Source organism: Polypterus senegalus, chromosome 8 (assembly GCF_016835505.1).
Source record: "Polypterus senegalus isolate Bchr_013 chromosome 8, ASM1683550v1, whole genome shotgun sequence".
NCBI lineage: Eukaryota > Metazoa > Chordata > Cladistia > Polypteriformes > Polypteridae > Polypterus > Polypterus senegalus.
This window is the reverse complement of record NC_053161.1, coordinates 28,470,789-28,497,854: the sequence shown is the minus strand read 5'-3', so window position 1 is coordinate 28,497,854 and position 27,066 is coordinate 28,470,789. Positions and strand designations below refer to the sequence as shown.

Here is a 27,066-nt window from a genome sequence, read left to right as displayed (position 1 = left end):
TTTGGTTTTAAAAGGTCGGATGTGGACCATTATGTTCAAACGTGGGAATACTGTTTCTATACTACTGGATAATGCTGCAAGCCAAGTTGTACTTGTTTTATTTTTTCCCCAATACTGTGTAATGTACCTGGGCACTGTGTAATAGTGTGACGACATGTTGACTTTATTCTCGACATTTCCACTTTAATCTCGACACTTATGACGAGAATAAAGTTAACATGGTGACTTTATCCTAGTAATTTGTCATTAAAGCAGAGTATGGAGGCGGCACAGGCAGCGATCACCACACAGAATACATTTTCATGATATTCCTGCTCCCTGAACATTTAGAATGCCAAGATAAATATTTGATATACTTTTCATGACAAAATGCATTAAAGCATGTATTAATCATGTGGGGGCACGGTGGTGAGGGGGTCCAGGGTGTTCCATGCCTTGAATTTGCATATTTTTCTGGTGGGTTTACTCGGCATGCTTCAGTTTCCTTTCATTGTCAAGTAGGATGTGGGGATTTGTTATGCTATATTGACCCTGCTAGTGTATGTGTTGCTCATATTCTCCCTGCGATATGCTGGCGCCTCGTTCAGGATTTGCTCCTGCCTCATACACAATGCTTGATGGGATGGGCGCAATCCTGAATGGAAGGCATATTTAAACATGTATAACGAACAATCCGTGGTCTACGTTTATAACTAGTTTTAATTTCACAAAGACGTTTATCGTGTGGTGATTGGTTATGTGGAGAAAGAAAAAGGAAGAATAGGAACTGGGGGTTTGGTACATCAAATAGAGACAGCATGCATTCAATAAAGAAAGCCCGCTCAGAAGAACATCCATTGATTTCTGTGTTTGTGTCCTCGACCACCAGATCACAAACCCAACATTTACACAATATTTAAGTTAAACCTGTGTGATACCCATTCATACATCCAGTTTTTTGAAGCCTCATCACACCTGCCATAAAGTTCTCTACACTGAATGTATACTTGGGGACCCCTTACCGCGAGGGTGCAGCACTACCGCCTCACTACCATTCAGGTTTGATATCTGCTTTAATGCATTTCATCATGAAAATGATATAATGTATTTATCTTAGCATTCTAAATTTTCAGAAAGCAGGAATATCATGAAGTAAATGTATTCTGTGCAGCGTTCCTTGTCTGCGCCTCCTGTTAGTGCGGAGGAAGTCAGTTTAAGAAGCACGTAGCGATTAACAACTGGGTCAGGGAATACTTAACACAAAGCATTTAATGTGCTACATTAACTTATGACGGGGTTTGAGAAAATCTAGTAAATTAAACATTGATTTTAGGATGAAGTTTAGTTTACGACATTCTACTTTAATTATAAAATAAACTATGAGAATAAAGTGGAAATGTCGACTTTAATCTCGAAATAAGCGTCAAGATTAAAGTGGAAATGTCGAGAATAAAGTCATGTCAACTTTATTCTCGACATATAGTTTTTTTTTCTTCACCGTGGCCCTAATAAGCTTCTGTTGGGCTATACCACAAATAGCATTATAAATGCAAGTTGCAGTTTTATTATTTATGTATATACAGTAGCTTAGCTTGAAGCACGTTCCATATTAATGCAATTTGACTTAATGATGGTTCAGTTGGTAAAGATGTCTCACCAAGCCGCACTCATTTTATTTTATTTGTATTTGATGAATACTGTGTAATGCACCTGGGCTTGAAGTCTTGAAGTAATAGTATTATTACTGGAAGTTGCACTATTATTTAGTTTATTGTTATTATTTATTAGTTTAAATATTTGGCGATTTAATGATGGTAAGGTTGTTTAAAAAGTCACTTTAACGTGTCAGTGGACAGAGACTGTTAACATTAACATAAAGTGTAGGTGGTTTACCACAAAATATTCCCTATTTATTCCTTTTCTAGGAAATGTTCAGTGCAATACAACTTTTGACAAGCACCTCTGAATATTTTACTAAGTCTAAATGCCTCTTTGGATGGTTGAACATATGTTGTCAAAATTTTAGCCTAAGTTGTTTGCAAAATTTGTTCAATAAGAAGGTTCTATATTTTGACTGCAACTGTCATGCAATGCGATTCCTTCACTTCATTAGTGCCACCCCCTTGAAAACTATTACTTTATGGGGCCATGCAAACCTATATTAATACTTGTGTGCACAATAAATTGTTTTTTTTGTACAATATACAATTCTCATTAAAGTGGAATAGGTTATTCTTAGCCTGTCTACTGCAGTAATTGTAGTGGAAAATGTGGTTAACATCCACTCATGCATGGGGAAATATACCGTTGAATACCATGAAACTGGTATAATTTTCAAAAATACAGTGATATAGAATTTTAGTCATACCGCCCAGCACTAAGCTGGACTAAAACTAAACTAATTCATTATTTATAGCTTTCAGTTACTGAATTGCACAAGGCACACTCTTTTCTGTTAGGCACTGTGATTGTGCTCTGCAAAGGACCGACAGACCCTATTTACTTCTTGCATTACAGTATTGCTGCAATAATCACCGCCACCCTGTGACATTAACCTGCCTCAGCACACACAAGACTAAATGCATACCTAGAACTTTTATTCTACTCTTTTCACTTGATTGCATGCTACTTAAATGGTTTACTTTTTCCTCACTGGCTGTCACCAAAGGGCCAGAGCACACACGTGTGTTGATCTTCCATAGCAGAAAGCAACATCTTAAAACGGCAATACTTCTGTGAAATAATGCAGCATTTTTTTACTAGCTTACACAGTTAGACCGCAACACATCTTTATTTATATTTTTTTAAACTAACTTCAGTAAAATAAATATTCTGTTAGGCTACACATTTCTTTAAAAATTAATGCTATCCAGAAAAGATTTCCTTTTCAATTTCCAAAGTTGATCTTATCTGTAGACGGCACATTTTTCATGGCATTTTGGTTAAAATCTGAGGGTTGGCTTACATGAGTATCTCTGGTAATAATAGTCATTGTTAATTTCAAACTGATAATTCAAAGGAGAGGGAGGCAACAGCTTATCCTGTTAGTACTTGCCACAATGCAGGAATAGGGCATGGGCAGGGTACCAATACATCGCAGAATCCACTAACACACACATACCCCCATACTGCGGCCATTTAACCAAACCTGCAAGGTTATGAGAATGTGGGAGGAAAACTGGAGAACCCCAAAGAAAAGCACAAAGACACAAAGAGACCATGTAAATCTCAACAAAGGCTATCAGGTTCTGGATTGGAACCTAGTACACTGGATCTGAAGTGACTGTGCTATTCAGTGTACACTATTATATGACCAAAGCTAAGACTTAATGAACTATATTTCATATTCAAATTCAATATTTAAAATTTATTGAAAATAACATTCACCCTTACAGCCTTTTGCTGTTGACTACCACTATAGAAAACAAAAAAAGAAAACACTGGAACACTGGAAAACCTGTAAAAAAAATGTTTTTTTTTAAATACATTTCTTAGCACATTTTATTTTGCATTCTGTAATACAATTTTCTCCTGGCAAAAGTCAGGCTTTTTGGCTAAATCCGACTGGAAATTTACAGAGCCCCGTAGGTGTCAGGCAAAAACTAAGATAAAATCTGATTGGAAGCGAATTATTAATCTGTTTTAAGAAATTAATAATCCGCTCAGGCATAAATAGCTACTGAAATATGAGTCAGGGAAAAAAATTATTTCAGCCAAAGAGATTTTTATTTTTCCTATCTTATACCTACCGGGCCTTTGTAGAAATTACTAAATACAAATTCAACAATTATTTTTTAAAGTTAACAGCATAAAAGTTATTTGATTTAATTGATCAATTATGTTCCAGATTACAGCTACCATTTTTAATGTTTTATTGGTGTGAGCTTCATTAAATAAAATTCCATGCAACTGGAATTGATATTTAATTACTTTGGTATTCTACCAAGATTATTTGTTAACTGTCATCACAAAAACCCCCATGACCCTATAGTTAGGATATAGCGGGTTGGATACTGGATAGATGAAGATTCCAAGGTCCAGCCAGGACTAAGACAGTATCCATCATGGGAATATGACTGCTGCACCTATACTGCTTGCAGGTAATGCAGTCCCTTTATCCTTGATTGACTTATTTCTGATGCAGACACCAATCCATCCTTTGAGATTACCATCAGCTATTTCAATATCATAAGTCATTGATCCTCTCTTGCATTCTATAGGTGATAAGGAATAAGCTGATCCAAGTGTAATTGTTTAAATATTTTGAGGTCCCTTGGGCTGTGATACTGTAAAGACAGCCACAATGCCAAACTCAATGAGATCTGAGGCTTTTTCTTCAACAAAATTGCTGCTAATGATTTTCTTTCTCAAAATTACTCCACAGGAAAAGGGCATTTCAGGTGATATTTTCAGTGAAAGAAGGAATCACTACAGATAAAATGCATAGCCCAATACATTTGCTCATGGCAAGGGCACAAAAGCAAAGAATGGTAAAATGTCAGAATGAGACTGTAAAATTGACATCGCCTTAAATTACTTTTTGACTTGAGATATCATGCTATATCAGTTTGTGCAGCACATAAGTTTTACCGTTTTTGATTAATATATCTGTTTTATATATATATATATAATAATATATAAATATATATAATATATATGATATATATATATATAATACATATATAATATATATATAATATAAAAATAATATATATATATATAATAATGATATATACTGCTCAAAAGAATTAAAGGAACACTTTTTAATCAGAGTATAGCATAAGGTCAATGAAACTTATGGGATATTAATCTGGTCAGTTAAGTAGCAGAGGGGTTGTTAATCAGTTTCAGCTGCTGTGGTGTTAATGAAATTAACAACAGATGCACTAGAGGGGCAACAATGAGATGACCCCCAAAACAGGAATGGTTTAACAGGTGGAGGCCACTGACATTTTTCCCTCCTCATCTTTTCTGACTGTTTCTTCACTAGTTTTGCATTTGGCTACAGTCAGTGTTACTACTGGTAGCATGGCGTCCTGTGCTTTTCACAGATGAGAGCAGGTTTACCCTGAGTATATGTGAAAGACGTGAAAGGGTCAGGAGAAGCCGTGGAGAATATTATGCTGCCTGCAACATCGTTTAGCATGACTGGTTTGGTGGTGGGTCAGTGATGATCTTGGAGGCATATCCATGGAGCGACTCACAGACCTCTACAGGCTAGACAACGGCATCTTGACTGCCATTAGGTATCAGGATGAAATCCTTGGACCCATTGTCAGACCCTACGCTGGTGCAGTAGGTCCTGGTTTCCTCCTAATGCACGACAATGCCCGGCCTCATGTGGCAAGAGTATGTAGGCAGTACCTGGAGGATGAAGGAATTGAAACAATTGAATGGCCTTCACGATCCCCTGACTTAAACCCAATAGAACATCTGTGGGACATTATGTTTCGCGTCCATTAGGCGCCGCCAGGTTGCTCCTCAGACTGTACAACAGCTCAGGGATGCCCTCGTACAGATCTGGGAGGAAATGCCACAAGACACCATCCGTCGTCTCATTAAGAGCATGCCCCGACGTTGTCAAGCATGCATACAAGCTCGTGGAGGCCACACAAGATACTGAAAAGCCTTTTGAGTAGCAGAAATTAAGTTTTTGAAAAAATGGACTAGCCTGCCACATCTTCATTTCACTCTGATTTTAGGGTGTCTACACAATTGAGCCCTCTGTAGTCAGAAAACTTTCATTTCCATTAAAAGACTTGGCATCCTTTTGTTCCTAAGACATTGCCCTGTCGTTATTTGTATAGATATCCAACTTCATATTGAGATCTGATGTATCTAATGTGTTTCTTTAAAGTGCACGCATGGAGTAATAAAAGGCAAAGCCCTCACTCACTCACTCACTCACTCACTCATCACTAATTCTCCAACTTCCCGTGTAGGTAGAAGGCTGAAATTTGGCAGGCTCATTCCTTACAGCTTACTTACAAAGGTTGGGCAGGTTTCATTTCGAAATTCTACGCCTAATGGTCATAACTGGAAGGTATTTTTCTCCATTAACTGTAAAAGAGTTGAGCTGGAAAGATGTGGGGGGGGGCGGAGTTTCGTGTGACATCATCACGCCTCCCACGTAATCACGTGAACTGACTATCAACGCAGTGCGTAGAAAACCAAGAAGACCTCCAAAAAGTGCTTAAGAAAACATGCATTATATAATTGAGAAGGCAGCGAAAGACATATACTACCATATTCATGAGTGCTGCTACCTCGGAAAGAAAGCAAGGTGTAAACCTAAACTTTAAATTAAGTTCATAGACAGGCTACCGCTGGTGTTTCACATGCCCACAGGTAATGAGGGATACAAGTTTAATGAGAGGACGCAGGATATAAACGAGAGTTTTGATCACTTTGTAACTAAGTTAAAATTGTAGGTGAAGGGTGTGCTTATGCAAATTCGAGACTGTGTTTGTGGGGATTGACAGTTAAGGCGGGTGGGGGAGTCACGTCATCATCTCCTCCCATTCATCTCATTTCGCTCTGAGCTGAGCTCCACGTTAACGCCGTCTTCAAGCAACCGTCAGACTGCCACCAAATACTCACAGAAAAATCCACAAGTTAATACACACGCTGTCTCTAGAGTTTCTCCACACTGAATCCTCCAGGCACTACTTACAAAAGGTCACATTGACAATCGTGTTACGTTATTTTTAAAATCTTTCCTTTTCTTAGCACAAGCACAGCTGAGAAGCTTCGATGCCTGTGCTCCATAACGCGTTAAAAAAAATCACGCATTTAAACACACTTTGCATTACAAGCAAAGGGGAGCTTTTGTCAATGCATGATTTCCTGGTACACCGAATACATTGATCAGCGCATCCCGATTCATTTTACCCTCGCACCACCTTAGTTTGAGAAGAAGTATGAAAAAATATGAGGTTAACACAGAAAACAGATCACCAATTCAAGCTTTATGAATAATCGATTCGCCATCAATAATTGTTTTGGTAAAGCCATCCTCCTTCCATTTTATAATTTTTCCGCCACTAGCCATGATTAAATGAACGGTAAAAAGTAAGAGCAAAGCGAGGGTGACTTATTTAGGCAGGCATATATATGACAGCAACACTCATGACAATGTCAATCATGTTACGTTATTATTAAAATGTTTCCTTTTCTTTTCATTACTTCTTTAACACACTACTTCTCGCTGTGAGGCGGGTATTTTGCTATATATATATATATATATATATATATATATATATATATATATATATACTAATAAAAGGCAAAGCCCTCACTCACTCATCACTAATTCTCCAACTTCCCGTGTGGATGGAAGGCTGAAATTTGGCAGGTTCATTCCTTACAGCTTCCTTACAAAAGTTGGGCAGGTTTTATATCGAAATTCTACGTAATGGTCATAACTGGAAGCAGTTTTTCCCCATTTACTGTAATGGAGATGAGCTTCAACGCCGTGGGGGAGTTTCGTGACATCATCACGCCTCCCACGTAATCACGCAGTACATAGAAAACCAGGAAGACCTCAAAAAGCGCTGAAGAAAACATGCATTATATAATTGAGAATGCAGCGAAACAATAAGAAGCGAGCGAGTGACATATACAACCATATTGATGAGTTCTGCTACTTCGGAAACAAAGTACGGTGTAAACCTACACTTTAAATTAAGTTCATAGACAGGCTGCCGCTGGCGTTTGTAATTTAGTGCCTGCCCATATAAGGCCGTCCGTCAGCGGCAATCCAATAGCAAACTGCCACTAAATATTCACGGGTTAAGGACTGTGCTTATGGAGAGGAAGATGAGATGGTCAGGGTGGTGTTTGACACAAACTCAGCGAAACTGCGAGAGAAAGTTTTAAGTGGCAGGACTAAGGTAACATTAAATACAGCCACGGACATAGCACCAGATGGCACCAGCACAGCTGGGAACCTTCGATGCATGTACACCGAGCGGCTCACGTGAAGTGACGCAGTGCACAGATAAAAGGCAACAGTTCCAAAGAGCGCTGAACAAAACTGAATTACACAATTGAAAAGGCAGCAAAAAATATGAAGCGTCTCATACATACAAGCATATTCATAAATCCAACTACTGCGGAAACAAAGTACACGTTGGAAAAAGTTAATGTCCCGCTAAAGGAAGACAGTGTAAAAAACCCATGCATGCAGTGTGTCAGGTCTCAGATAAAGAAGAAGACGAGCTGTTTATTGATGCAGTAAGAAACGAATCAATGAATGAAACCTGTCATCTTTACAACGATTGACAAACACGGAATGTAACTTGAACACAACACATCCTACAAATACAAACCTGATTGAAAGAAATAATGATAATCAAATCCTTGATGACAGCAACACTCACAAAACAAATACTGTATATTGACAGTCATGTTACGTTATTTTTAAAATGTTCCCTTTTCTTTTTCATAACTTCTACTTCTCCACTGCGATACGCGGGTATATATTTAAATGTATATATAAATTCCGATCTACAGTACATACTCTCGCATAGACAAGCCACACGCTGTGGCGCAATTGTAGAGTCTTCGCCTCTAATGCGACATTCGAGGTTCGATTCGAGAGGGATGCACTGAGTATGTACGCGCTATCCAATTCATTTTACCTTCGATCTTCTTGGTTTGGGACGTATGAAAAATATTCGGTTAACGCAGAATCATGTTACGTTATTTTTAAAATGTTTCCCTTTATTAGCACAAGCACAGCTGAGAAGCTTTGATGCATGTCCTCCATAACGCGTTAAAAAAATAACACATTTAATCACACTTTCAATTCCAAGCAAACGGGAACTTTAGTCAATGCATGATTTCCTGGTACATCCATTACACTGATGCACACATCACAGCTACAAAAATGTTAGAGTGTGGAATAAAGCGCGTTCCTACGACTGATCATTTCGACTTCCCGAGCGAAGCCTTGATAAAAGCATGGTTTTGTGCACACTGAAAAGCAAGCAAAATTAGATGCATTACAGAAAGCGGACTTTGTGGCTCTTACTGGGGATCATTGGACTTCCGTGACCGTTAGTAATTCTAAATACATCTAATTACAAAATGTTCAATGATCACACTGTTTTAGCCTAATGTACAAAATAATTTTGGCTAAGGTTACTCAGAGTTTAAAGATTAAGTTGGTCAAATTACCTTTTATGTTTCTGACTTATTTTTTTAAGAAGAAAAACTATACTTTATGTTGAAATTTTGGTTATTATTATTTAAAGACAATACTATTCTGAAAATCTACTTAAAGTACTTAAACTACCACTTTATTTTTAAGTCTGCCCAATTTTAACCAGGGATGATATTTTTGTTTCTGTTTTGAATTCAAATGCAGTTTAAAGGCTTTTTTCAGAAATTAAAACAGCTTCAGTTTACAATATTCATGTACATGTCTATTATTTGATTCTGTAAGCCCACTAAAACACTTTTAAATTAAAAAAAAAACATTTGCGATTTGGGGCAAATTTACGTGTCGATTACATACGATTAATCAAGATTAATTCTTACACAGCCTCTAATTAATTGGATTAATTTTTTAATCGAGTCCACCTAATATATATATATATATATATATATATATATATATATATATATATATATAGATATATATATAGATGTATATATATATATATATATATATATATATATATGTATATATATATATATATATATATATATATATATATATATATATATACACATATATATATATATACACATATATATATATATATATATATATATATATACATATATATATATATACATATACATATACATATATATATATATATATATGCCAGCAACACTCATGACAATGACAAAACAATTACATTGTCAATCATGTTACGTTATTTTTAAAATGTTTGCTTTTCTTTTTCATAACTTCTTTAACACACTACTTCTCCGCTGCAAAGCGCGGGTATTCTGCTAGTGTTAAATAAAATAAAAGGCAAAGCCCTCACTGACTGACTGACTGTTCACTAATTCTCCAACTTCCCATGTAGGTAGAAAGCTGAAAATTGGCAGGCTTATTCCTTACAGCTTACTTACAAAAGTTAAGCAGGTTTCATTTCGAAATTCTACGCGCAACGGTCAACAACGTCCGCCATGTTGAACTTTCTTATTTATGTCCCCATCTTCTCGAAATTTGGTAGGCGGCTTCCCTGCACTAACCGAAACCAATGTATGTACTTATTTCGGTGGTATGATGCCACTGTCGGCCGCCATATTGAACTTTTCAACAGTCTTTGTTACTTGTTGGCTGCCTGCCTATATAAGACCGTCCGTCACTCCGGTCTCTACATTCCCTTCCTTGCTTCGCCACGGGATTCACGTGATAACCACAGCCTTTTTGTTTAATCCACGGCTTCTCTGCTGTTTTATTGTTTGTTTATTACAATTATAGTTATTGTATAGGTATTTTACACTTACTTTACATTGCTCGGGTACCCATTTCCTTTATCATTCCAACCCCCCATTACCAAGTCTACTGAGATGATCACTATCAATCAAAGAACTGTCACTTACCGAGTGGTTTCCATGCCCGGAAATAGCACCTACCTTTTCCATTCTCTTTGTTACATATTGCACGGCCATATCAGGCTCACTCTTGATATCTGGAGGAACATTGTGTCTTATGTATTGAATGACTGGGACAGGTTCAAGGTGTGGACTGATGACGGTACAAGAGATAATTATACTACACAGGAGCACTAGAAGAGTGAAATGCTTAAGCCCTTCACCTATGGTTCTGCATGCGAGTTGATGGCTACCGCTGAATTGTTCAGTTGTCGCTTTCAAGTGTACCGAAATGGCCAAATATTTTACACCTTTGGACAACTGCCAATGCCTCTTAAACATCTTAGATTGACAGGTGACGATTTCAGTAGGTGACACTTTGATGTTTATGAATGTTTAAACTCTCAAAAGCTGGAAGTGATTTTATCGATGAAACCAGTTGTGTGCTTACAACGCTTGACAGATGCCAAATGTCACTTCAATACAACAAATCCTGCAAATACTGTCGTAATTGAAACAAACCATGAAACTCAAACCAATTATGACAGCAGCAATCCAAGCTGCGAGATTTGAGACAAGATTACTGTTCACATGGCCAACTGTACGTTGCATGCTCAAGAGTAAGCTCAGCGCACAGCTTGGTCATGTTACAACCAGAGGGCCGAACTGACAACATGGTATACAAAGAGATCCTTAACAAATAATTATTGGCATATTTTCCCTCAGTTTAAAAAGGTTTAATTTTCTTCTTAATAAAAATTTTAATGCAGTTCTTTGCCGCTGCGAAGCGCGGGTATTTTGCTCTCTATATCTCTATATATATATATCTCTCTATATATATATCTCTCTCTCTCTCTCTCTCGCTCTCTCTCGCTGTCACTGAATTGTTTGGTTCTCGCTTTCAAGTGTACTCAAATGACCAAATATTTTACACCTTTGGACAACCGCCAATGCCTCTTAAACATCTTAGATTCACAGGTGACGATTTCAGTAGTTGACACTATGATGGTTATAAATGCTTAAACTCTCAAAAGCTGGATGTGAGAGAGATTATATTATATATATATATATATATATATATATATATATAATGCTGATTATATAAAGCTGATTACCCAGTGAAAGGGAAGAAAATAAAATGTAGTATTCATAAAATAAGTTATTAGGTAGTAAAACATTTTGATAAAAGAGTTTGAGAAACATATAAGAAGCGTCATTAACATTTAAGAAGTAAAGATACATTGTGTACTGCTGCAGTGGTTTCGGGTAAACTACCTGCTTGACAACCTTCAACTACGTGCCTGTGATTTAAGAGAAAAATTATTCTAAGAAATGTGGACGCTGCCCTTCCGTGCTTAACGGGCAGAAGGTCCAAACAATTCCCATGTCCAATACTTCACATGAAGAGGTCGGTACATCTTCTTAGATGTAAACCCACCTTCCATCTTCTTAAAAGAATTCATCACAAAAGCAACCTTGAATGTTGCAGGGTTTTCGTGACCCGAACTCACCTTAAGGGAGAGTAAGTAGCCATGCGCCGTAATTTACCAAGAGAGTCACACTTCGATAGCGCCAATTACACTTATTCACAAAGATTTCCATTGTCCAAGGAGCTGACAGGGCACTCGAAGTATCACAAACAGTGAAAGAAGAGAGGACGCTGCCCGAAACTGCAAAGCTGTCGACCCGGCGAAGCAGCCCGACATTCCGTGCCTCCCAGCGTCCACTTTGTTGTCAGGACCCCTCGCCGCTGAAGGCGGTCTTGTCTTCACATTATTTACAGCTTGGTGCAGTTAAAATGTAGAAAGACGCAAAGCTGTTAACTTCATCTCTTCTACTATTAAGTACTGGCAATTAAAAAAAAAAAGTTTCAATGTGGCAGTTTCAGCGATACTCACGGACGAATAAATAAAGCTTCTCTGTCAGAACGAGCCTGGCAGTGGACAGCTCAGTGCTGCAGTCTAGAGAGGAGGGCTGGGAGAGGGCGACACAGGGCACACTTCTATGGGATAGATCGGCATGTTTGTGCTAACTTCTTTTCAATATCAGTAAAATAACTTTCACACAAATAATAACAATTCGTAAAGATGATATAAAAATGCCGTCCACAAACGAAGTGATTAGTTCCTGTATTATAATATGTTCTGTAGTCATACGTAATTTTCCGTTTCAAATGCAAAAAGAATTTATATATATGATGCTGCCACCACCATGCTTCACTGTAGGGATGGTATTGGCCTAGTGATGAGCGGTGTCTGGTTTCCTCCAAATGTGACGCCTGGCATTCACACCAAAGAGTTCAATCTTTGTCTCATCAGACCAGAGAATTTTGTTTCTCATTGTCTTAAGAGTCCTTCAGGTGCCTTTTGGCAAACTCCAGGTGGGCAACAATGTGCCTTTTACTAAGTAGTGGCTTCGGTCTGGCCACTCTACCATACAGGCCTGATTGGTGGATTGCTGCAGAGATGGTTGTCCTTCTGAAAGGTTCTCCTCTCTCCACAGAGGACCTCTGGAGCTCTGACAGAGTGACCATCGGGGTTCTTGGTCACCTCCCTGACTAAGGCCCTTCTCCCCCGATCGCTCAGTTTAGATGGCCGGCCAGCTCTAGGAAGAGTCCTGTTGGTTTCAAACTTCTTCCACTTACGGATGATGGTGGCCACTGTGCTCATTAGGACCTTCAAAGCAGCAGAAACCTTTCTGTAACCTTCCCCAGATTTGTGTCTCGAGACAATCCTATCTCGTATGTCTACAGACAATTCCTTTGACTTCATGCTTGGTTTGTGCTTGGACATGAACTGTCAACTGTGGTACCTTATATAGACAGGTGTATGCCTTTCCAAATAATGTCCAATCAACTGAATTCACCACAGGTGAACTCCAATTAAGCTGCAGAAACATCTCAAGGATGATCAGGGGAAACAGGATGCACCTGAACTCAATTTTGAGCTTCATGGCAAAGGCTGTGAATACTTATGTACATGTGATTTCTCAGTTTTTTTTATTTTTAATAAATTTGCGAAAACCTCAAGTAAACTTTTTCACATTGTCATTATGGAGTGTTGTGTGTAGAATTCTGAGGAAAAAAATAATTTAATCCATTTTGGAATAAGGTTGTAACATAACAAAATGTGGAAAAAGTGATGCGCTGTGAATACTTTCCGGATGCACTGTGTGTGTGTGTGTGTATATATAGTACTGTGCAAAAGATTTAGGCAGATGTGAAAAAAAGGATGTAAACAAAGAACGCTTTCAGAAATATAAATGATTGTTTATTTTTATCAATTTACAAAATGCAAAGTGAGTGAATAAAAGAAAGATCTAAATAAAATCAATACTTGGTGTTACTACCTTTTGCCTTCAAACCAGCATCAATTCTTATAGGTACACTTGCAAAAAGTCATAGATTTTGTAGGATTATAGTCAGGTGTATAATCAACCAATTATACCAAACAGGTGCTAATGATCATCAATGTCACACGTAGGTTGAAACACAGTCATTAACTGAAACAGAAACAGCTGTTTAAGAGGCTTAAAACTGGGTGAGGAACAGCCAAACTCTGCTACCAAGGTGAAGTTGTGGAAGACAGTTTCATGTCATGGCAAGATTGAGCACAGCAACAAGACACAAGGTAGTTATACTGCATCAGCAAGGTCTCTCCCAGACAAAGATTTCAAAGCAGACTGGGGTTTCAAGATGTGCTGTTCAAGCTCTTTTGAAGAAGCACAAAGAAACGGGCAACGTTGAGGATCGTAGACGCAGTGGTCGGCCAAGGAAACTTAGTGCAGCAGATGAAAGACACATCAAGCTTATTACCCTTCGAAATCAGAAGATGTCCAGCAGTGCCATCAGCTCAGAACTGGCAGAAACCAGTGGTACCCAGGTACACCCATCTACTGTCCGGAGAAGTCTGGCCAGAAGTGGTCTTCATGGAAAAGTTGCAGCCAAAAAGCCATACCTCAGACGTGGAAACAAGGCCATGCGACTCAAATATGCACGAAAACATAGGAACTGGTGTGCAGAAAAATGGCAGCAGGTGCTCTGGACTGAGGAGTCAAAATTTGAAATATTTGGCTGTAGCAGAAGGCAGTTTGTTCGTCGAAGGGCTGGAGAGCGGTACAATAAGGAGTGTCTGCAAGCAACAGTGAACCATGGTGGAGGTTCTTTGAACGTTTGGGGCTGCATTTCTGCAAATGGAGTTGGAGATTTGGTCAGGATTAATGGTGTTCTCAATGCTGAGAAATACAGGCAGATACTTATCCATCATGCAATACCATCAGGGAGGCGTATGATTGGGCCCAAATTTATTCTGCAGCAGGACAATGACCCCAAACATACAACCAAAGTCATTAAGAACCATCTTCAGCATAAAGAACAAGAAGTCCTAGACGTGATGGTATGGCCCCCACAGAGCCCTGATCTCCACATCATCGAGTGTGTCTGAGATTACATGAAGAGACAGAAGGATGTGAGGAAGCCTACATCCACAGAAGATCTGTGGTTAGTTCTCCAAAATGTTTGGAACAACCTTCCAGCCGAGTTCCTTCAAAAACTGTTTGCAAGTGTACCTAGAAGAATTGATGCTGTTTTGAAGGCAAAGGGTGGTCACACCAAATATTGATTTGATTTAGACTTCTCTTTTGTTCATTTACTGCATTTTGTTGATTGATGAAAATAAATGATTGACACTTCCATTTTTGAAAGCATTCTTTGTTTACAGCATTTTTTCACACCTGCCTGAAACTTTTGCACAGTACTGTGTATGTATATATATATATATACACACACACACACACACAATATTTAAAATATGACAAAACTTGACTTAGCCTTGCTTACTGATGACTTGTGATTCAACTTGGAAAATAACCTGCAAAGTCTCACATTAATTTACCAAGTTATCAAGACTAATAAGTGTTAGAGGGTAACGGCAATGGAGGGATCAGCACCAGGGATTAGCAATTTTGAATATAACTTTATTAATAATATAATGCAATGGTCGTCTGCAAGATCGGAGGGTCAGAAACCACTGGCAAGACAACAATATCTTCAGACTTTCTCATTTCCCCAATGCCAAATCAAGCCACCACATGGAGTGCAAGTACAATGCAAACACCATTTGTTTTACCCTCTCCGTGAACTCCCAATCCAACTGAAAATTTGTTGAGACACTAAGCCATGCAAAGGGATGCTGCAGATGAGAGCGTCATAAAGCACTTTATTATATACAGGAAGTGATGTCCCCAAGTACAGGGTGAACCAAAAAGCAGTACCACATTTCAAACGTGTATTCTACAAAAACACTACAAGATAAAATACATTTAATTACAACACACTGTGTTTTAAAAATTATGTCTTCAAGGTGGTGGCAATCATTACCGATACACTCATCGAACGTTGAGTGCTCGAATGACTCGTTTGGCCATTTTAAGGGGAATGGCGGTGATTTCGTGGCAAATAGCATCCTTGATGGTTTCAAAGTTTTAAGGTCAGTGTGTGTGTATACTTTCAACATGAAATAGCCCTACAAGAAGAAATTGCACGGAGCGAGATCAGGAAAACGTGAAGGCCACCTGACATCGCCGCACAAGAAGAACAGCTTCCTGAAAACCATCTGCAAAACTTGCATGGATCTCCGTGCCGGATGAGCTGTTGCTCCATCCTGTTGAAACAAGGCATCCACCACATCTATTTCTTTCAGTTGGGGCCACAAAAACAGTTCTCTAGCATTTCAATGTAATGTTTCTTAAGTGATGGTGACTGTTGCTACTCCAAAAAGTAAGGGCCTACAATGCCAAACTTTGCAATGGCGCACCAAACTGTAACACGCTCACTGTGCAGGGGTCTCTGATGAAGTTCATGAGGGTTGGTTTCAGCCCAATAGAAAAGTTTTGCTTATTTACACAACCATTCAAAAAGGAAATATGCCTCATCGCTGCACATAACAATGGCATCTCAAATGGTTTGTAGAATGGTCGTACACAACTCTCTACGGCTCTCCCAGTCTCTCTCAGCGAGTTCCTACACTACCATCATTTTCTATGGATGGAAATTAAGGTCCTCATGCAAAATCCTCCACAAAGATGTGTTGGAAAAGCCTAAGGCAGAAGCAAGTTTGCACTCCGAACGTCTAGGAGGCTGCAAAATTGATGCCCTTACATCTTGGATGTATTTTAGCATTCATACAGTCACAGGGCGGCCTGGAGATTTTCTGTTCAACTTCGTACCCATCTGTCTAAATTTAGCCACCCAACGAAGAATGGTTTTCAGATTTGGGACATCACTGTTAGGAGCAATGCTGAAGTGCATTCGGAAGGAGAGTTGTGCAGTGATGATGGATTCATTGTTTTTGAAAAATGCCTCGACAGCGAAAGCACAGTGCACACCTGGACCAAGGCATGTTGACAAATGAAAACTACAAGGGATCACCTATCAAAGGACCCCCACCCCAACCCACTCAGCTGCCTCTACCTAGCGCAATGACCTTAAGAAATGTGGTACTTCATTTTGATTCACCCTGTAGTGTTCCCTATGTGCTGTGCAAAGCTACAGATGTTATGGTCAACGTCAAAGTCCTGTCTATAGCTTGCAGCAGTTAGATTGTTTTTAGAAGGGCCGAGACATTACAGTATGCAACCTGAGTCACATGATCAGTGTTTCTTAAAACTGTGTTCTGTGAAAATTTACCAAAGTTCTGCAAGCCATCAGTCATAAGCCTTCTAACAGCTGCCGCTACTGGAAAAATTAGTGGTGATCAATGAACACCATGAAATTGATGCAACATTGATTGCATCTCTTTCTACATAGATCGGAGCTCAACCAAACCAAACAGCATGTTCCTATAAACATAGTTAAGATTTCTTTAATTCTTTACTTCACTGGTTGCATACCAGTGTGGAGAGCATGCACTGATCCTTGTGTTGTTTCACTGTAATGAATTAATGGATTTGTATCATGCAAGATGAGAAAATACAAACATTACACAAGCTAAACACTATCAAAGGCATACAGTAAAAGCTACAGATGGCATGTCACTACATTTTTGAGATGTAGGTGTAGTTTTATTTAACATCTTTTATAACTACCATCATCATTTCCGTACACTTAGTTTACTAGAGATGATTGCGGTTAAATGAAGAACAGGACCCCAGAGGGAGTAGTAGTGGTATTAGTTTGTGGAAGTGAGAATATTAGCAGTACCTTTATCCAGTCATCTTTCAGAGCAGGTGTTTAGTTATGATGAGGTGATAATGTGACCACCCGAAAATCCGCGAAGTAGAAACCATATGTTTGTATGGTTATTTTTATATATTTTAAGCCCTTATAAACTCTCCCACACTATTATAAACATTTTCCGTACAGTATAAACCCTTTGTATTCTCTTAGATATTAGGTAAGATTCATTGAAATTATGTATGTAAAACATACTGTTTATATACAGTAAAACCTAAATATTATTTTAAAGATATCGAGCATCTCCGATATCACATATGTTACAGCCATTACGATAGACAGGCCACCAGAAATAAATACATACAATGCAAGAAAAATCATATACAGTAAATGTGTGTACAGTGACACTAAACGTACATACATGTACTAAGTACTGTAAGTAGAAAATTAATTATGGTTACTCACCAACAATGACATGACGACTTGTCCGATAACGAGGAGTTTAGTTTTACTCCACAACAAAGAAGAGCGTTACAGCTCTTCTAAAGGAGCCTCTCAGGCAACTGTGTAGCACCGCCATTGTTGTTCTTCCGGCAGTCTTCAATCCAAATCCCTAAAGCAGATTCCATCCGGAATTACGTCCACTTAAAACTCATTTTGTGCCCTGGTTAAAAAGCACTGCAGCCGTAGATCTTATATTATTTTCCTCCTTTTTAAATAAAAAGAATCGTGGACTCATTGATGCCGTAATGGCGTCCTACAGCGGTGTAGTTTTCCCTTCCTTCAACATATCCAAAACTTTTACCTTTTCGGCAATCGTTGGAAAATTCCGTTGGTGCTTGAGCACAGCCCTTGAAGCAGTAGCAGGAGCAGATCATTTGGAGCCATAACGAAGGGCTTGACTACGCACAAAGATAAACACAAAAGAGCATAAAAGTTAACTCTGTACACTGCAAAACACGTTGATGCTGAATGAGCGAGACAAGACTTCCTGGTTAACGCAGCGAAATCGAATTCGGTGCTCTGTCACTGAGCCAGTCAGCACACAGGAACTTAACTGCATGCTCAGATTGGTTAGCTTCTCAGCCATCCGCCAATAGAGTCCCTTGTATGAAATCAACCAGGCAAACCAACTGAGGAAGCATGTACTGGAAGTAAAAAGACCCATTGTCTGCAGAACCCGCGAAGCAGCGAAAAATCCGAGTTATATATTTAGATATGCTTACCTATAAAATCCGCGATAGAGCTGCGAAAGATGAAGCGCGATATAGCGAGGGACTACTGTAATTGATAAAACTTAATTTTTTCCAAGCGCAATGTATTCTAAATGATGGAGAATTGTTGAAATATTGAGTTAAATAAGACATAATCAAAATTATGTAAAGAAATTATTTTAAAAACAATAGCCATTTAGGTAACAAAACTCTAAAGGATTCACATCCTTTGTCTTCCCTGCACGAAGTTTGCATGTTCTCCCTTTGTCTGCATGGGTTTCCTCCAACAGTCCAAAGAAATGCAGGTTAGCTGGATTGGCAATAATAAATTGGCCCTAGAGTTTGTATATGTGTTTGCTGCCTTGTGATGGGCTTGCTCCTTGTGGCTTATACTTGCTGGGGATAGGCTCCTACCGGGAATAGAAAATGAATGAAAGTACATGGCCTTGCAAAATGTATTTTCTTTAAATATTGTATGTATTAGGCACACTAAACTTAAGCAAAGACTATCGAAGGTAAAAAAAAAAAAAAACTGTATATGCAAATTACTACAAAGTAAAAATTATTTAATATATAAGTCACTGTTATTTCTTATTGGAATTGTTTTCTCAGAGAAAGTCTTTGCTTTGCTTAAAAATCAGTATATGTCACACACATTATCATAATTAATTTAATTTAACTGCAGATAGTAGTAATAGTATAAATACTTTTTACTCAAGCCTTCCCAACTATGATTTTGACTTGACCTGCTTGAATAAAACCAGTGCCTTGACTGAACTTGCTTGATTAAATCCAGGGACTCAGCTTGACTTGCTTAATGCAATCCTCGTAACTTGAGACTTCACTTGAAACTTAATTAAGACTGGCATATGTAGGACTTAGTCCCATTTTTGTTAGTCAAAGTGCCTACATTTTTATCAGCTCAGACTCTAGTAACTCAATAATTGCTTCAGTCACCAACTATGACTTCAAGACTCCGACTCCCAATCAACAGCCCTGATGGTGTTCACCATCAGGTCCCTAGGGTTGCCACTATGAGATGTACAGACTGCATCAAGCACAAACCTTTTAGCAGCTATTTCCACAACAGAGGTCTTGCACAGGGTCCATGTGCACTTAATAACCCACACCTCGCACTGCACATGAGAGATGTTTTCTTGGAGGCAGAAGTTGAATTCATCACGAACAGAAGCCACAGCCAAACATTCCCAGGACACTAACTACTCATCTAAACCTCCTCGGTCTATCTGGCCTATGCCTTTTGCTTCATATTCATACACTACGTAGTGGTTTTCAACTGAATGCTCTGCTTCTCTCAAGTGTCCAAAACATTTGGCCTCTAGTTAGACAATACCACAACAAAGTCTGTCATCGACCCTAGGTGTTCTTGTACCAGGTAAACCTGTGAGCCTCCTCATGCTTGATCAATACAAAAACAAAGCAAAAGATGCAAGTACATTTTCATTATCACTTATAACTAACAGTTGAGATTGAGAATTACTGTATTTTAAGTGCATTTTGATCTATTTTTCTAAGTTTTCTTTGTGTATATTTTCTCATTTAATTTTGTCCTTTCCTTCTTCCTATCTTTAAGTCTAACAAAAGTATTTTAAATACTACTATTTCTTCAGACGTATTACGTGTGTAAGAAACCTTAAACCATCACTTTCAGCTTAACTGAAGAGACCAAACCATAATGAATACCTGACAAGTGTAGCCACTACTTAATTTACACAGAAGCTGCTCTCCTTTAAACCTTTTTTGGGGACAATTAAGTAGAAAATAGAGATGAATTCGATCATTTTTTTTTCTGAGAGCTGCTCTATAGCATTTTTTTTTTGTTCTGAAACTTTTCAAATTTAACAACGAGAGCCATGGGAAAATGTTTAGCGGTTAAGCAGTGAGCTACTTCAATTTCTGGATGCTTCTAAAATAGTATCTATCATACTTTTAGCAAGAACTCAAACAGGAGCTTAGGTTCAACCTCTTCTGTTACTCCTAAAATTCTCTATTTTTGTACTTCTACCAGTCCTGTGAATAGTCTTGCTTCTTTATGGAGCTCCTTAACTTCAAGCTTTAGAGCACTAAATTTATTTGTTGTGGTCTCCATTTATTTTAGTTGTTCAATGCAGCAAGTTAGCATACAATTTAAATCCTGAAGCTGGGCACCAATTTTCTTCATTTTAGATTCTATCATGTTCATTTTAAACTTATTTTTAAGACTCCATTGTGTTCCTTCCCCAATTTAGGTGAACATTTATGCTATTTACTTCCTTCAAATCCAATCACAGTCCATATTTTCTGATTTTAAGGCATTCTCCACAGAGGTACATTTATAGAACTGTGGTAATGAGCCATTATCACTAGTTGGGAAACTGTCAGGAAAGAGCTTTTTTTTTTAATTGATCAAGATGACCGAGTCTTCACTATAAACGAGATTGGCTGAATGATCAGCTCCAGATGCTTGACACAACAGCCATATCTCTTCTACAGTATTACACGAGTACCAGAAATTCCATGGCATACATCTGCTTCCGTCAACCTCAGAATTCAGACAGGCAGCAATGTGTCAATTTTGATAGTTTTGACTAATCCATTAACAGCTATGCCACAGATTTTTAGAGTCAACATTGTGTAATCCATACCATATGAATCCTTTTCGCACATATCAACATGCAAAATGTCATGTAGCAAGTAAGGAAATGAGTGCAAAATAAATTTGTCAAAGGTGCAGGTGTCTTCAGCGTCTATACCAACCAAACAAATGAGATAAACTAAAGCTAAACCCATTTCAAAATTAAATATGACAAAAAATATATTTTTGACATGGCCTGTGAACCCATAAAGATTAACACCACTGTTCATCAATAATCAAAAGACCACCAATGAACCCCATTTCAGATTTTTTGTACAGTTTACGGAAAAAAATAATTTCCATCCATCCATTATCCAACCTGCTATATCCCAATTACAAGGTCACGGGGGTCTGCTGGAGCCAATCTCAGTCAACACAGGACGCAAGGCAGGAAACAAACCCCGGGCAGGGCACCAGCCCACCACAGAAAAAATAATTTTCCTACCTTTTTTTCTTTTTTAACTCTTTGAGGGCTGAATATTTTTTCCAAAAAACAGTTTCTGAAAAGCAATGGTTTCACACAGAAATCAACATTAAACATCTGTTGCTGAATGCTGTGGCTGCCAGTTTGCTGGTCGCTATGCACTGTAATCTGGTTTCTACCTCTTATCATTGTGAAGTGGCAGTCCTTTTGGGGAACATTGCCGTAGACGTTTCAGCTACAAGAATCTGATCAGCACCACAATCAGCTGGGGACCAGTCAGCTGAAGCTGGAACCTCACATTTGTTTTCGATCACTTGTATCAAAATTGGAGGCTAACAAGACTTAGTCAAAGTTCAGATATAATAGACAACACTTTGTCCACAGAGTATTTTGCTTTATGCATTCAATTTGATCTCTCGCCATTATGTCAGTGCCATTTTTGCTCTTGTTTGCGCCTTACTACTCACACGAGCGCAGGAAATCTCGGTCAAACCAATGAAGCTAACTTTCCTTCTAGCAATGAGAGTCCAACTAATACATAGCAGCTGGTTTTGTCACAGTTTACAGTTGATTCCCATCGTCAACTCCTCCTCCTTTTGACAAAAGTCGACATCAGCCCTGAAAGAGTTAATTTATTACAGCAGCGAAGCATAGCCAACTTCAAGTGAAAAGCAGCAACTAGCTGTTGACAGAACTTTGTCAAAAGCAGAGCACAATCACTCTCTTACCAAGGAAATCAATAGCCATATAATAGTTTATCACTGAAACATGACAAACAAATCCATATGACAAGAGGCAGAATATGCTAAATCCACAAATGCACCTAGTATATTAATGGCAACCAAGACCTGAATGGTATATTGGAGTGTCTATTTCAGGTCTGTTTTGTAAACATCAACGCGTATTAAGTTTAGATGACACAGATAGCAAAAGTAACATGTACATTATAAAGAAATACTTATTTTCCATACTTTATTTGCTCAGAATCATAGAATGAGTCAGGAGTGTTGGAAATAGACTAGTTACATAATAGTTTAAAACTGTAGCCACTGTGGCTAAGCTTACACCAACAGATGTGTTTGAAAACATCATCTTTTGTTTTAATAGTTTTCCATTCACACTAAGATTTTCATATTATTGATTTTTAAATTTATCATCCACTCTGAAATGACAAAAGTGCTTAAATCTTTTCTATTTGGCATCCACAGTTTACCAGCCAAGAGCAATGCTTTTGTTCACAAAGCAAACCAAAAGTAAACTGAATTACTGAAAGAACAACGGGAAGAAATTTACTTCTTTGTTCGGACAGGCAATGAAAGAAAGTACAACTGTTTTTAAGGTTTATAAACAAGCATAAGATTGCCATAGCCTTGGAATATGAAGACCAGAGACCCTGCCAAAATAAATACAGCAAATCATTCAATTGTTTAAAGGTGCAGAAAACATCAACTGAGTTAAAAGTGAGGAAGTACTATCCCCACAGTAAATATGAGATTACAAAGGGAATTATCATGGCAATACTAAACTCAGTGCATGATCATGTGGCAATCCTAAATCAGTGTTTTCGAAAAGCAGAGTTACCTACAATCTACACAAGATGCAAAACTTGGCATTTTCAAATTCAAACACTTCAGGGAACATTTTTCAAAAACAATAGTCACGGTCAAAAAAAACTCGAGTGTGGATGTAAAACCAAAATTAATAAACAAATACTCTGCAAATGTATTCATCTTCCTGCGGACAAAGCTTAATCCAAACCATTATCAAAAATAAGCGCATTTTAAAATTCACCAAACAATAAACATAATAATTGAACCATGCAGCCTATCCACACTAAAATATACACAATAAATTCACTTCACAGGTGCCCTTTACCATATCAAAATGGAAAAGGTTGGCTGGATAGGTGTTAAGATATTAACCAACTTGCTACTACCTGGTGACTAGTTAATAAATCACAAGACATCAGAATTAAAAGAACTTGTTGCAGGGTAAGAGTAGCTTATCTGGCTTCAGATGTGATCCTTGAGCCAAGATTACTACAATTCCACTGTGCATGAGATCAGAAGTTCACACACCAGAACAGCATGAAGTTTGGTAGTAGCAGCAGCACAAATTTAATTAGAAACAGATACAAACCATTTCACAAATCCATTTATTCTAAAATTCAGGGTTACTGAATGTGGAAGACCAAATGCAAACCCTGAACCTGGTGCCAGCCGAATGAGTAGCACCCTTATTCACCTATTATCCTTTCACCCATGATCAAACCTACTTAATCCAATTCAGGGTTACGGGGAACAGCAACAATCCATGCAGTATTGCATGCATAGCAGAGATCAATACTAAATTAGGTGCCAGTCCAGTAAAGAGTACACTTGGGCAGATATCATCCACCCATCCATTATTAAACATGTTTAATCTAGTTTAGTGTCACAGGAACTATAGCCAATCCAGAATAAATAAAGTGCTGATAGGAATCACCCCAAAAGAGTTACAAGACAAATGTAGAGGACACTTTTGCAGACACTACATGCTAATAGGGCATATAATATTACATGGACAGTGTACAGTGAAATTCTTCCTTGCACATGCTAATCAACGTGCTCTCCAACTCCATGATCTGGGGGTATAACTACTTCAAAACTTTTTTTTATCTTGAGACTTCTGCATATCTTATCTCAAATTTATGCATTTATCAAACAACTTTGGCCTAAACAGGTCATTCAGCACAATAATGCTCATCAATCTAGCTCTAGAATCAGATATTCACTTATAAATTAACAATCAGCTATTAAACCTGCTTAATCCTAAACTATTTTGACATATTAGTGACATTTAATGTAACTTAATTTAATGTAACTTAATTACAAAATCTTAGCAAGTTGGTGGTATGCTCCTATGAAAACAGATGCCTAATGCGGCATACCCAGAAACTCACTTCAGTTTAGTATTTAGTCATAGGGGTGGACTTGTATGAATGACAGTGGACAACGAAGAATAAAGTGGGTGTTTTGTACTTAATAAATAGAACAGAAACATCTGTCTGATGTCTTGTGTTTTACATACTACCACAGAATTGGGCAAAAAAAAAACCAACAGGTGAGATTATGGCTGAAAATTGCCATAACTGTTAGCCCTTCAAATAGTGTGGACTCCCTCAGACAGGATACTATTGGCTGTTAGAAAAAAACGCAAGCAAGATAAATGTGCCATGGATAGTGACTTTAAGTTGTTTAAACAGACATGGTCTGGTGACAAGATCATCAACTGTAGTATACACCACGACTATAAGTTCCATAATGTGATATTGGCTTAACCTAACACACACATCTTTAGGTTGGGAGAAGAAAAACCACATCACTTAGACACGGAGTAAGCATGCAGATTCTGTTTGAAGAATGTTTGAGCCACTAGTCAAATTCTACTGTTCAGGGAGTGAAAGGGCTAGGAGTTAAACTCTTGGTTCTTTAAGAAACCTGAGAAAAACAATCATGAATCATTACTGTACAACAAGTAGACACTTCTATCTACACCAACTTAAACATCACAAATACGTATTGACATTTTTTTCTATCCGTTTACAAAAATGTAAATCACTACATTGTGCCCAAATCTTATACAAAGGTGGAGATAAAGGCGTTAGTTAATCACACAATTGGAGCAATTTGCTCAGGGTCACAAAGTCAGACGTGGGCACTGACCCAGGTCCAGTGTTCTAGCCACTACATCATCCTGCCCATCTGTTTGATCACCTTTTGCAATAGAAAATAATAATGTTCGGCCACTTTAAAAATTACTTACTAAAAAAAATTTTTAAAAAAAGAGAAAAAAAAAGAATAATTAACACACCATTAATCGCAGCACGCTAGGCACAGCTAACACTCAGACGTTATACACTATGAAATACAGATGTGCCATCCCATTTTCTAGCATTTGCCAGGAAAATGCCAACAAAAGCCAAAGACTACCAGCTTAAGCTTCTGAGAACAACCTCCACCTCCTCCTCCGCTATAATATTCGACTGGCACCGTGCGGGAGTCTCTGCAGAAAAAGCCAGTCTGGCAGCACATTTCGTGCGGTGGGGGTGGGGGTGTTTGATGCGCCGCGTCGTTCCGCTCCGCTTTTCTGCCTGCGAAAAGTCTCCCAGCACTCAACTCACCGTGTCGATGTGCCCTTCCTGACATCGCACATCATGCACTTGAAAGCCTCGGCGCTGTTCCTGAACGTGCACACACTGCAATCCCAGTATCCTTCGTCAGAGGAAGGCTTGGGCTGTCTTTTTGGCCTTCAAATAAAAAAGATAAGATACAGAGACACAAAAAAAAACATCATTAGGGAAAAAAACATGCAGAAGCATTGTTTAACGTTGCGGCTACTAAACAGTCATCCATTCTCCCCCTTTCCTTATCCCCGGCTTCCCTCCACCCCAACAGTCGTGTTCCTAAGGCCTTGGTGATCTCCCCACAGCCAGTCTGCCCCGGGACCGCCAATGTTTTCTTTGCCTGTTGTAACGAAGCAAGCCGTCCGCCATGGCTGATGCACGACTGGAGACTTCCCCCCCATTCACACATACTGAGCCCCGACGGCTAAATTATTCACTCTGAGCGCATTTCGCTTACCATTTCCTGCGACTTGCCGAACTGATCTTACCTGGTCGGACTCTTCTTGTCTCCCATGTTCTTTGCACGATTGCTCGTTTACGTAAAAAAATCGCTCAGTATAAACTGCTGGGCAAAACTATTGCTATGTGTATACAGTTCTATTGTGTATATAGATGTATAAATATATTATATGACTGAGGCGGCCGGATCGTAGAGCTTCCAGCTGTCGTGGAAACTCCAGTGACGCGGTCACGTGGTAGCAACCAAGCCAATCAGGCGGCACCTCATTTCCTGAAAGAGAAACATTAGTCTGAGGGCGGCAGGTTTGCAAGCTGTACAGAATGCTGATTATTTTAAATAAGTATACAAAGGCGTATACATTTTGTTTTAAGTGAACTATACTTTACGAAAAGGAGGACGTGCCTTCGTAGGGACGGGGATGGGTGGGGGGGGTTTGGAAATGTACATTAACGGTGGGTGGG

General features: G+C 38.5%; 1 protein-coding gene across 1 annotated transcript in view; it reads right to left on the bottom strand.

Moving 5' to 3' along the window:
* yaf2 (YY1 associated factor 2) overlaps nucleotides 1-26,858 on the bottom strand; it is a 56,996-nt gene extending 30,138 nt beyond the window's left edge. The window contains exons 1-2 of the mRNA XM_039760903.1: nucleotides 26,634-26,858; nucleotides 26,143-26,268 (exon numbers count right to left, since the gene is read on the bottom strand). Of these exons, the coding sequence (XP_039616837.1) occupies nucleotides 26,143-26,268; nucleotides 26,634-26,659 (152 nt within the window). The 5' untranslated portion in view covers nucleotides 26,660-26,858. The remainder of the gene's footprint in view (nucleotides 1-26,142; nucleotides 26,269-26,633) is intronic.
* Nucleotides 26,859-27,066: the final 208 nt, after the last annotated feature.